The 12,377-nt window shown below is 44.8% G+C and overlaps 2 protein-coding genes across 12 annotated transcripts in view; one reads left to right on the forward strand and one right to left on the reverse strand.

Annotated features, from left to right (window-relative positions):
* Positions 1 to 5,255, forward strand: part of IL18BP (interleukin 18 binding protein) — a 33,073-nt gene extending 27,818 nt beyond the window's left edge. For both annotated transcript variants that reach the window (XR_004476791.2, XM_033405595.2), the window contains one exon: positions 2,202 to 5,255. Coding sequence is in view for 1 of the 2 variants with exons in the window: in XM_033405595.2 (XP_033261486.1) it covers positions 2,202 to 2,221 (20 nt within the window). In the remaining variant the exon portion in view is untranslated. The remainder of the gene's footprint in view (positions 1 to 2,201) is intronic.
* The window catches only part of NUMA1 (nuclear mitotic apparatus protein 1), a 90,960-nt gene that overhangs the window by 23,151 nt on the left and 55,432 nt on the right, over positions 1 to 12,377 (reverse strand). For all 10 annotated transcript variants that reach the window (XM_049713866.1, XM_049713865.1, XM_049713868.1 and 7 more), the window contains exons 2-3: positions 7,941 to 8,014; positions 2,542 to 2,627 (exon numbers count right to left, since the gene is read on the reverse strand). In XM_049713866.1, the coding sequence (XP_049569823.1) occupies positions 2,542 to 2,627; positions 7,941 to 7,982 (128 nt within the window). In that variant the 5' untranslated portion in view covers positions 7,983 to 8,014. The remainder of the gene's footprint in view (positions 1 to 2,541; positions 2,628 to 7,940; positions 8,015 to 12,377) is intronic.

The raw sequence follows: 12,377 nt of genomic DNA on the forward strand, positions 1-12,377 counted from the left end.
CTCTCTCTCCGCCCCCCCCGTCCCCCCACAAGTCTCTTCTAGTCTAAAGCTCAGGCAGCACCTTAGAAAACAACTTGGAAAATGGGCATCTTGAATTTTTGACCCTCCTTATGAAAATTTCCCACAGGGTCATAAACCTACAATGGCTACACCAAGGACATACATCCTCACCCCTGGACACATCTACTGCTCTTGTCATCAGGCCAAGGAAATTTATCTCCTCAAAAGCAAAAGCTCCTTGATCCATTCTTAAGTCCAAAAAAAGCATGCTGCACCCTACTGTGTGTTACAACAAGGCATATCATACCTGGCTGCCTCTCCTTTAGTGATGTTAAATTGTAGGTTAGGTATTGCCAGCCTAACAGTTTTACTGGCCATTGATGTTAGTTGTTGCCTAGACCTACTACTTTCATTAGGGTTTGCAAAATGATAATTTTCATTAGGAGTGGCAAAATGATGATTTATAGGTAGTGCACAACTCCATCTATATAGTATCCTTGAAAAAAATCTTAAGCCAATTAAGTTTAAGATCTAATTACCAGTTTATAGGCAACAAGGGGAAGAACAAGTTAAGTAGTACCATAAAGACACAATTAACAAAAGTCAGAATTTAGGAGATTCTACAGGATCAAAAAAAAAAAGGAGTGGGGTATGGAGGTAGAAATGAGTAGGAAACAAGACTGGGAGGGCCCCTGATGAAAGCTCTGAATACCAAGCTGCAGATTTTATATTTCAACCTCCTGGCAAGGAAGCGCCGCTGAGGTCCATCAGCTGTGGAGCATCACAATGAGAGCCCTGAGATCACAGGTACAGGAACACCCTGGAATAAGGACAGTTTAGAGAAGAACGAAGTCTCCAGGCCCTGGTATCCAGAATGAGGCAGAGGAAGGGACGTGAGAAATCTTCTAAAGGACACACTGAGAGGATGGTGACCAATTAGAAATCCGTGCCCAGGTGAAGGAGGAATTCAAGATGATGTTGAAATGGCCTGTCTGGGTAACCGGGAAAGAAACCGGGAGTGTCCAGGCATTCCCTGGCGGTCCAGTGGTTAGCACTCGGCACTTTCACTGCCAGGGCCCGGATTCTATCCTTGGTCAGGGAACTAAGAACCCGCAAGCTACGCTGTGCGGCAGGGAAAAAAAAAAGAAAGAAAATGGTAGTGTCTGTATCAAAATAAGAATACAGTGACTTCTTCACTAAGGTAGGTGGGATGGTTAGAGCCACAGGGACTTTTTTTTTTTTTTCCCCCACAGGGACTTTTAAGAAATCATATTGGACACTCCATTATCAATGTAAATCTCAAAAGATTAAAAAAAAAAAAACACTCTAGCAAACCCATCTGTCATGGGGGCACTCAGCCCCACTAGACTTTGCTGATAAGAGAATATCAACTACATTTTCATTCACTCATTTTCACCAACAAACATTAATTAAAACCTAATCACTGCACTGTGCTAAGCTAGGTATGGAGGACCCGAAGATGAATCAGACCCAGATCCTGCCTTTGACAAGCTCAGTTCTACCTTCTTTCCCTGTCAATGAGCTGCTGCCTATGAACCTGCTTCACAGAGATGCTGAATCCCCAACACCAGTTCCTACCTGCTGTGTGTGAAACACAAACACCTCAACACTTCAGATCTTGGTCTGAGAGACCTCACGTCTATTGTGCTTCCCTTTAGACAGGGAGGGTCGGTCCTCTCCACTGTCCCCCCAATTCCTTATATCATGGCTGGCCCCTACTTTTGCCCATAGCACAAAGAAGTAAGAAGTTTGTCAGTTTTGCCCTTCATAATTGCTAAAAGTTGAGGATACAGGAAAAAGGGTGAACCACATGAGCTTTAAAAAGATAAATGTAGGTTACAGCTTGACCCATCTTTGCTGGGTTCCAGAAAGGTAAGGTATGAGGAGGAGGCCCCACTCCACTCATTTCCCAGATAATGGTGAAGTTCAAAGGAAATGTGCTAAAGACACAGATATAAAATTTAAAGGCCTAAACTAAAATCCTGGCTACATGACAAGCAGCTTATCTAATGCTAATCGACCTCACAAAGCAAGTTAATGAGGCAGGTGAAAACCCCGGGAATGCTATAATGGGTTAGAGAGGGGCATGTCTGTGCTGTGCTAACAAATTAGAGATTTTTAGGCGCTGCTTACTTCCCTCAAGTTTAAAAGCTTCCCGTTTCTTCTTCCTGGGCCTACAGGTTGCAAAGAGGGCTTGTGAGATAAGGATGAGTCACGAAAAGAGGGCTGTAGAAGACTCCCATTGAGACAGAGGACGGAGCCCCGGAGCAGGTTCCCGGAACATTGTGAGAACACGGAGACTTGGAGGCTCTTCTGCGAAAGAGTGAAACCTCTCTCATAAAGACACACAATGACTGGAGAACGAGGTCATCTGTTTTGCCTCTGGGGCCCACACTGGCCTAGACATCCCAGTCCTGCGGTGCTTTCTGGTCACAGCTGTCAACAAGGAAACAAATGCAGTCCCCACCCCAGCATGCAGCTTCACTTGAGAGGCTGGAGAGGGATGTGGCACAAACTCACATGCTGTCAATGATCCTGAGGAAGACGCTGCAGTCCTGGAGTTGCAGCACGGCCTCCACGGGGTCAGCCACGTGCAGACTGTTCACCTGCGAGGCAAAGGGAAGAGCCTGGTGAAACCGTCATAAGTGCCAGAAGCCCCGGGAGGGAGGGGGGCGGAGTTCCACTCCCTTCCCCAGGTGTTGACAATTCTGTTTGTTCCAACTGCCTATAGTTGTAACTAAAGGAATGAGAGAACAGGTGATTCTAGGACTTTTAACTTCCAGCTCATCCACTAACAGCCACCTGAATGCCGCCATCACAGTCCTTCCTTTGGCTTCAACTAAATAAGAGCTTAAATTCTCCCAGAATGTTCCAGCACTTGGGGTGTGCTTTAAATATAATTAGGCATAAAATGGTTCTACAAGAATACTGATAGTTTCTAGAAGAAAATCGAACCACCACTGCCTCGAAAGAGAGGAACTTGATGGTTGGGAGCTGAGGTAGGAAAAAGGCTTTTTATACTCTAGCGCTTTGTATCTCTTGAATGGTTACATTATAAACCTTCGTAGCTCAAATTTTTACAGCTAAAATTTACAGAATGTTATAGCTCTTCAAATTTGAATTTTGCGTCTACTCAAAATTTACATTATATACTACATATATTTTATATACTCCCACACAGATATAAAATCTTGTGATTGATGCATTTTAAAATTCTTTCCAGACATGAAACTTCAGCTGAGGCAGGGAGAAATGATGAGCCAACAAGATAAGAAGAAGAAGGGAGGAAGGGAAAGAAAAGCTAGGAACCCCAAAGAAAAACTTGTCAATATCCAATGGCCTCTCCCTTTCCTTGCCTTCAGGCAGACATTCATCTAAATCAGTCTTTCCCACTAGAAAGTTCACCAGCAGTCACATGCAAATGAAGCAGGTACACAGGTTATTCAACAAGCATATATGGCGGACTTCTACAGGAAAACCTCATAAATTCCACAGGTACCAAGTTCAGAAGCCCGAGCTGAAGTTCACCTTTGTAGTACCTTATTAAGAAGGAAGGGTCTGCTAAGTCAATCAATCACATATGCAAGACTGAGGGAGAAGGGAGACTTATCCTGCTTTACAAGTTATTTTTTAAAACTTCAGCATAGTGGTTATGCACAAACGAGTAGATTCTATTTATAAATGTGCTCTTTATTTTTTTAATTGAAGTATAGCTGATTTACAATAACCTCTTAGTTTCATAGTGATTCAGTATTTTTGCAGATTATCCTCCATTATAGGTTATTACAAGATAATGGGTATAATTCCCTGTGCTATACCGTATACCCTTGTTGCTTATCTATTTATGTGTAGTAGTTCTGTATCTGTTAATCCCTTACCCCTAATGTGTCCCTCCCACTTAAATGTGCTCTTCAACAGGCACTGGGCTGGGGGCTCCCAGACAAGGATTTTTGAGTCCAGCTCCTCCACTAACTTGCCAGGAACCTTTGTTTATCAACTTTGTTTCTTTCTGTGACTGTTTTCTCACTTGTCAAACTTATCTACCTTAAAAGACCAGTGTGTGTTCAAATGGGATTGTGAATGCAAGAACACATTACGAAATAAAAGTACTAAATGCAAAGCACTATTACGGTTATGAAGTAGATCCAGCAACACTTCTACTTCTTAACAGTTAAATTAGCTGACTGCACTGGAGGATCAAGAGGATTAAAAAAAAAAATCAGTGATTCAGCTACAGAAATGATAGTACTTATTTCCATTAAATAATTTTATATTAGAAAAACTTCTAGATAAATCTAAATTAAAATAGGTTGAGGGACTTGCCTGGTGGCGCAGTGGTTAAGACTCTGCCTGCCAAAGCAGGGGACATGGGTTCGAGCCCTGGTCCAGGAAGATCCCACATGCCGCGGAGCAACTAAGCCTGGGAGCCAGAACTACTGAGCCTGCACTCTAGACCTCGCAAGCCACAACTACTAAGCCCACGTGCCACAACTACTGAAGCCCGTGCACCACAACAAGAGAAGCCACCGCAATGAGGAGCCCGTGCACCGCAAAGAAGAGTAGCCCCTGCTCGCTGCAACTAGAGAAAGCCTGCACGCAGCAACGAAGACCCAACGCAGCCAAAAATAAATAAATTTACTAAAAATTTTTTTTAAAAAATAGGTTGAAAGTAAAAAAAAAAATTTAAGTGCAGAATATAAAATACGACCTTCTCACTGGACTCTTAAAGATAATAATTTATACCACCTTTGGGGGGGGTGCTTAATCTAATTAGAAAAGGCCAGTGTAAATTTTCTAGGAAGACTGAATATTCCAGGCCAAGGTCCCTTTCCACCTGCTGAAAATGAAGAGACTGCATGACTTAAGCATACAAAAACCATCTTCTTTTAATATCTGCAATCTAGGTAAAACATTCAAGGGCTGTGAATGCTCGTTCGCTAACAAGATTGAAAAAAATCGTACCAGTTAGCTGATTTAAAGTCACTTAAGGAATCTGGATTCATCTCATACCAATTAAGTAATAATCCAGCAATAGTTTCTTTCATGGATATAAAAATGTATTTTCTTCCTGTGCATTATTTTGCTCTCAAATGATAAATCATTTAAAAGCTGAAGAAGTGAAGAAGCTCCTTTATCTCTAGTCAGGGTATAAAACGTGAGAGAGGACCAAGCTCACTGAATAAGTGCCTGTAAGGCTTTCCGGGTCATTTAAGGTGCCTGAATCTTTTTTTTTTTTTTAGTAAATTTATTTATTTGTTTTTGGCTGTGTTGGGTCTTCGTTGCTGCACGTGGGCTTTCTCTAGCTGTGGCGAGTGGGGGATACTCTTCATTGCGGTGCGTGGACCATTCATTGCAGTGGCTTCTCTTGTTGTGGGGCATGGGCTCTAGGGCAGGAACGCTCAATAGCTGCAGCTCGTGGGCTCTAGAGAGCAGGCTCTGGAGTTGTGGCGCACGGGCTTAGTTGCTCTGCAGCACGTGGGATCTTCCCGGACCAGGGCTCAAACCCGTGTCCCCTGCATTGGCAGGCAGATTCTTAACAACTTCGCCACCAGGGAAGTCCCAAAGGTTGTTGAATCTTAAAGTTCCCTATATTCCCTATAACAATATACTCATCAAGGGGCTTCCCTGGTGGCACAGTGGTTGAGAGTCCGCCTGCTGATGCAGGGGTCACGGGCTCATGCCCCGGTCAGGGAGGATCCCACATGCCGCGGAGCGGCTGGGCCCGTGAGCCATGGCCGCTGAGCCTGCGCGTCCGGAGCCCATGCTCCACAATGGGAGAGGCCGCAACAGTGAGAGGCCCCCGTACCGAAAGAAAAAACAAAAAAACACAAAAAAACAATATACTCATCAAATTGCTGGGTACAGAATAATTTCAAGCCATACTTTAAGTTAAATAAAATATAAATTTATTTTTACATTAGAAAGTAAATTACTGAAAATTTGGAAAACAGAAAAACTCCACTCACTAGTATTTTAATACATGCACTTTCAGCCTTTTTTTTTTGCGGTACGCGGGCCTCTCACTATTGTGGCCTCTCCTGTTGCAGAGCACAGGCTCTGGACACACAGGCTCAGCGGCCATGGCTCACGGGCCCAGCCGCTCCGCGCCATGTGGGATCTTCCCGGACCGGGGCACGAACCTGTGTCCCCTGCATCGGCAGGTGGACTCCCAACCACTGCGCCACCAGGGAAGCCCACTTTCAGCATTTTGATATATTTCTTTCTAGTCTTTTTTCCTAAGTCATTTTCTTAAAAAATCACAGTTGTGATTGTCACACGCGTGTGTTCTATGCCACTCTTCTGGCTACCAAGCATTATTCCATGTTGCTACAGTGTCATAAAACCCACTGCAGCTGCCTAACTTTTGTTTAAACTGAAAGATTATATCTAACTATATTTTAATATATTAATGCATGTTCATTGTGATTTTTGAGAAAAGTATACAAGTATCTGCTGTTAAATAAAACTAGTCTTGTGTCTGTTTTTCTCTGTAAAGGTAGTAGTCACTATAAAAACAAGCCTAGGACCAAAATAAATAAACTGATAAACTTAAAACAACGTGGCTAAACGATCCCCTAATATTCAGTTAATCTACTGAACTAGACACAGAGACACAACCCAACCAGCCTTCTCCTGGGGAAAAAGAGATAATGTTTCTAATACAGACATAAAACACTGAAATGTAAATATAAAACATAAATATAAAACAACCATTTTAAACTGTACAACTAAAGTTTGCATCTATTTCAGAAACTGAAGACTAAGGATGCACATTTTGTATGCTAAATACATACTTCCTGACTACAGATTTGACAGTGATTAAAGACCCTGTTTTATTAAACCCCTACCCTCCTTGGAAATTAAAAATTCATTTCCTTTAAGGATTCTGTAATTCTTTCTTGAAGTTGGCTCTTTAATTGGCCCTGATTGGTCAATAGTCAGGGTGACTACTAAAATACCCTTTACCAAATAGCATGCCCAGGCAATATTTTATTTATTTATTTATTTATTTTTTGGCTGCTCTGTGCAGCATGTGGAATCTTAGTTCCCCAACCAGGGATCAAACCCGTGCTGCCGGCAGTGGAAGTGCAGAGTCTTAACCACTGCACTGCCAGGGAAGTCGCCCAGGCAATATTTTAATATTTAAGTGCTTTTTACAGACATTACCTTATTATCCTCACAATAATGATTATTATTTTATTTTTAGAATATATTAAAAAACTTTTTTTTCTTTCCATTTTAAAAATGAGGTGCTGAGAGACTAAGTAACTTGTCTTGGGTCACACAGGCTAGAGCAATGATTCTCAGCTGGGCTGTCTGACTCTAAGGCCCATGCGTGTCATCGTTACACCCCGTGGCCTCTTCTGTTTCTCTGTAGTTCCCAACGCTCAGCATTATTTTTTCATTTGCCGTTGTCTTGGGCAGAAGTATATGAAAAGACCTAGCAGAAGAATTTTGGTGAAGTAATCAAGAAGGCACCAAGAGGACAATGGAAGCTCACAGAAACGTGGTAAGGAGAGCCAGGAGAACCTTGCCCTGAGATTAAAGGCCTTTCGAGACCAAAGTCCCTACATGCCACTGAAATTCAGTGTCAACGCTTTTTCAGAAACAGGCACAAGGAAATGCACAAAAAATGGGTTTCCATGCTGCTCTGCAGCCACCCTTCCCATGACCAAAAAGGAATAATATACCTCAGAGAAGCCTTTTCTAAGCTACACAAGTTGTGGATCACATGTCAGCAGCAACATCACTGAGAATAATAAAAGTTAAAAACTAAGGGGAAAGGCAAAAGGAAACTTATTTCCTTTGTCTGGAGAGGAGAAGACTCTACATAGCCCTGACTCCTAGAAAACTCCTCTCTCACCTCTCCCAAGCCTCCTGGAAAAGTCTGGCATACAAAGGAGAGGAAGACCACTCACCCAAGAGAGGAGTGCAGCTGCCCGGGTGGCATGCAGCGTCATCTTGCTGAAACCAGACAGTCACCCTGATGCACCTGGAACCCAAGAGAAGAGGCAGTACAGTTAATTATATCAGATATCCACGATGAAGGAAGAGGGGGGAAATGGTTTCACTTACCAGCTCTGAACACTTAAATAAGTCACTCTTCACTTGGCACTTAATCTACCAAGGGACCATGGGAGTTTTTAGAAAGCTCAGAGTACACATCAAAATTACTATAAAACTTACTGGGTCACAGCTGACAATAAAGAACCCTGCATTTAATTCAATGTCCACAAGCTCTACACACAATCTCTCTGTCCCTTAGAAAATACAACATTCAAAGCTAGACTTCAACCCTACTCTTTGGGATGGTGGTGCCCTTAAAACATGGAACAAACATGGTTTTTCAGACACACCTAGGTGTGAATGTTGATTCCATGTGACCATGGTCTTGTGACCTTGGACAAGTAGCATAACTTCTTTTAGTCTCAGTTTCCTCATCTGCAAAATGGGACCTGCAAAAACCTCTCTGGGTTATGTGATGCTTCAAGATAAAGCAGATAAAGCAAACAGCACAGTGCCTGGCACACAGTACGTATTCAATAAATGATCACTGTTCTTAAGCTAAAAGGTTGATTTCTGGCTCTTTCTGCAGGTACCCAAAGTCTACCTAATAAACAATAACCAAGTCCTTGGGGGAAACCACTTCAAATTCTGGATTTTTATATCCCCCACAAAAATGTCAAAGACATATTTCAAATGGGAGACTGGATGAAGCCAAATCCAATTCTGGGGGAGATCCCATGGGACATTTAATGAAAGATTAGGTACTGGGTCCTGGTATTCTTACCCCAGTTTCCCTTCCCAGTGGGAATCAGCCATCTGCCTGCTAACTGGCTCAAGAGACCACGGACATGGTGACTAAATACTCCTCAACACCGCTTAGCAGGCCCCCATAATTCCCACAAATCTTCCTGGGAGTAATCAGCCCCACCACCTGCCTACTACTGCCACAGGTGTGCTAAGTTTGTCACTACTCCAGTAGAAGGAGGAACAAGAGTGGTAAGAGCCACATCACCTATAACTCTCCCCACATATCAGCATCTCCAAGGTGTGGGTTCTGTGGAAACAACATTTGCTAAGTACTTTCTGAATACAAAGTGCTGGGGATAAGAAAGACACCATTCTTGTCCATAAGGTGCTCACTGTCTAATAGTGAGGAAATAATAGGGGAAAGAGAAACGTAAATCTGATAAGCCACTACCCATCATCTCTTGAGGCCTTCCTATGCAAGTGTACTCTGCTTTATCAACCAACCAAAAGGTTATTTTCTTAGTCCTTACATATGTTCATCCTGTGCTGGAAGCTTCGTGGGAAATGGGAGACAATGACATGGTCCCTGCTTTGAGGGGCTTACAGCATGGTGAGGAGTAAAGGTAAACATACGAGAAGCGGACTTCCCGGGGCTTCCCTGGTGGCGCAGTGCTTAAGAATCCGCCTGCCAATGCAGGAGGCACGGATTCAAGCTCTGGTCTGGGAAGATCCCACATGCCACAGAACAACTAAGACCATGCGCCACAACTACTGAGCCTGCGCTCTAGAGCCCATGAGCCACAACTACTGAGCCCATGTGCCACAACTACTGAAGCCTGCGTGCCTAGAGCCCATGCTCCCAACAAGAGAAGCCACCACAATGAGAAGCCTGCACACCACAACGAAGAGTAGCCCCCGCTCGCCACAACCACAGAAAAGCCTGCGTGCAGCAACAAAGACCCAACACAGCCAAAATAAAATAAAATACATTTATTAAAAAAAAAAGAAGTGGACTTCCCTGGTGGCGCAGTGGTTAAGAATCTGCCTGCCAATGCAGGCGACACAGGTTCGAGCCCTGGTCTAGGAAGATCCCACATGCCACTGAGCAACTAAGCCTGTGCACAACTACTGAGCCTGCACTCTACAGCCCACGAGCCACAACTACTGAAGCCCACGCATGCGCCTCGAGCCCGTGCTCTGCAACAAGGGAAGCCACTGCAATGAGAAGCCCACGCACCGCAACGAAGAGTAGCGCCCCTGCTCACCGCAGCTACAGAAAGCCCGCAGGCAGCAACGAAGACCCAACGCAGCCAAAAATAAATTAATTTTAGAAAACATACGAGAAGCATGAAATAATAGAAGAAAATAAGTAAATGCTAAATATAACTAAATGCTAATTATAATTAATTGCTTCCTGACCCTGCAAAACCCAACGTGATTCCACCTGTCATACAAACATCACAATCTTGGAAATGAGCCAATTCACCTAGGCTTTGGCAAAAGCAAGTGAAGTGATTAAGGGAGTTCTCAGGACGGCAGAGAAGCTAAGGGGCCTATGTTTTCCTCAGTTTTGGATGATTTTCATCCAGCATGGCCCATCTGTGGGCACTGACTGCCTTGCTCCCTAGGTAGGATTAAGGCAGATAAGGCTCAACTACTGCACTGCAAAAAGGCTTTTCTGGTGGTTGGCCGACCTAAAGTTAGAAGGACCATGCTTGGCCCTTGGAGTGAAGGTAGAAATGTCCAAATGCTCTAGTGGGGCTTCTTTGCGGGACGGGGGCGGGGGGGCGGTAAGGTCTGAGCAACTCAGGAACAAGGGAAATGAGGCCCAGATTACCTCCCTGTCATCCCCACTGCTGCCTCTAGACTTGCTATCCTTTTGGTGAGGCCCAAAACTGCAGTCAAATTTTATTTGCAACCGAAGGTAGATCTTGCCCCCTCTGAGAGATTCCACAGCTGTGTTGCTAAAAATGACCCGACGAACCTCTCCCCTTTATCTCAGAGGCAAAACATACAACCCTTACATCCTCCCAGGGGAGCCTGTCTAAAACTGGTGTCAAGGCCAAATGCCTTCTTCTGTGCTCCCCAGGCACAGGAACAGGCAGAATCCAATACTCAACATGAGGCAAGACCTTATCAGCTCAAATCCCATAGAGGGGCCCTTTCTCAGAGACAGGACACTTTCAGGGCTTTTAGGGCAGCCCAGCCCTTCACTCTTCTCCAGGTAATGAATGACTGAAGCCAGTGGCACAGCTAGTCCTCGGCACGGGGACTACAACTTTAAGCAGGCCTTGGCTTGGAACCTAGGGATCCCAGCCAGAGCACCATCCTCCACACCCTCCCCCTGAAATCTGAGGCAGGCCCCACCCAGAAGACTGGGTGATGGTGACTGAAAAACAGATCCCCGCAATTGTAGCCTGGAACCATTTCACAGAAGGGTCTGCTAAGATTCACCCCTAACTCAAACAGGCAACTCCTCACCCCCACCACCCCCGATCAACAAACAAAATCTCAAAATGCAGGCCCTCTGTGGACACCTTCAGAGTTCCTACCTACCTCTTTCTTTGAAAAGAAGTGCCCCAGAAGAGAAGGCACCCTCTCTTTTCTCTGGGCTCAAGAAGGAACCAAGACACAGAAGCAGCTGCCTTATAAACTAAAGCCCTTGCAACCTCTTTACATTTTCAAAACTGACATAATATAACTCCCTCACATCAGGATCAATTCCCACATTTACAGTAACCCCTCTATGTTTCCAGAGAAGATATATCAGGACGAGGAACTTGACACTCAAGAGATACGCTGGCACCTGGCCTGTACCCTCTCTGGGTCTTAAAGAGTTAAAACCTAGTCCTGGTTTCGTACCAGGGCTGAAGCTAATGCAAACCACCTGCTCAGATGCAAGGACCAGGACTGGAGGGTCAGGTTGCTGAGCTCTGGGGTCTGTTCTGGAAAAGCTTCAGTTTTAAGGGTTCACCAAGTGATAGGCCAAAGGCCAGAGGTCTGAGTTGTGGCAGCACTGCTCTCCTTACCGCCCCCCCCTCAACTTGGGTGCCAGCACCTCTTAGCCACTTAACTGACCTCCTAAACACCAGCCCTATCCCAAGATAACACCAAAGTCATCTTTGGTCTCAGAGAGCTGTAGAACTATACTGCACTCAGCCCATGGGCCCTCACCTCCGCTGGACCCTCATTCTTTCAGGTGCTAGCTCCCATTCCCAGAATTTCAGGACCCAAAGCCCACACAAACTCTCACCTCCAAGGTTCCTGCCCTAAGACCCACCCCCTCTCTACCGTGGGTTCCAAAGGCCCACAGGCTGACAACTCATAAGGGAAATGGCTTTCCCAACTCTGTGCCCACGTTGAATAGCAAGATTTACCACTACTTACCCAAACAGCCAGCCTGCCTGCCTGTAGCCATAAGCATTCCAAGCTCTGTACGCCTTTCTAAAAGGGATACCACCACCATCCGAGAGACCGCCCCATCCAAAGAGTGAACATCCTAACCCTGAGGGCGTTCTCCTCTGACAGGTGTGGAGGCACACTCCAGCAAGCACTCAGACCTCATCTGGTGGGTTACCCCGGAGCAGCCCAACGAAGGTCAA

The sequence above is a fragment of the Orcinus orca genome, chromosome 8 (assembly GCF_937001465.1).
Source record: "Orcinus orca chromosome 8, mOrcOrc1.1, whole genome shotgun sequence".
In the NCBI taxonomy this organism is placed as follows: domain Eukaryota; kingdom Metazoa; phylum Chordata; class Mammalia; order Artiodactyla; family Delphinidae; genus Orcinus; species Orcinus orca.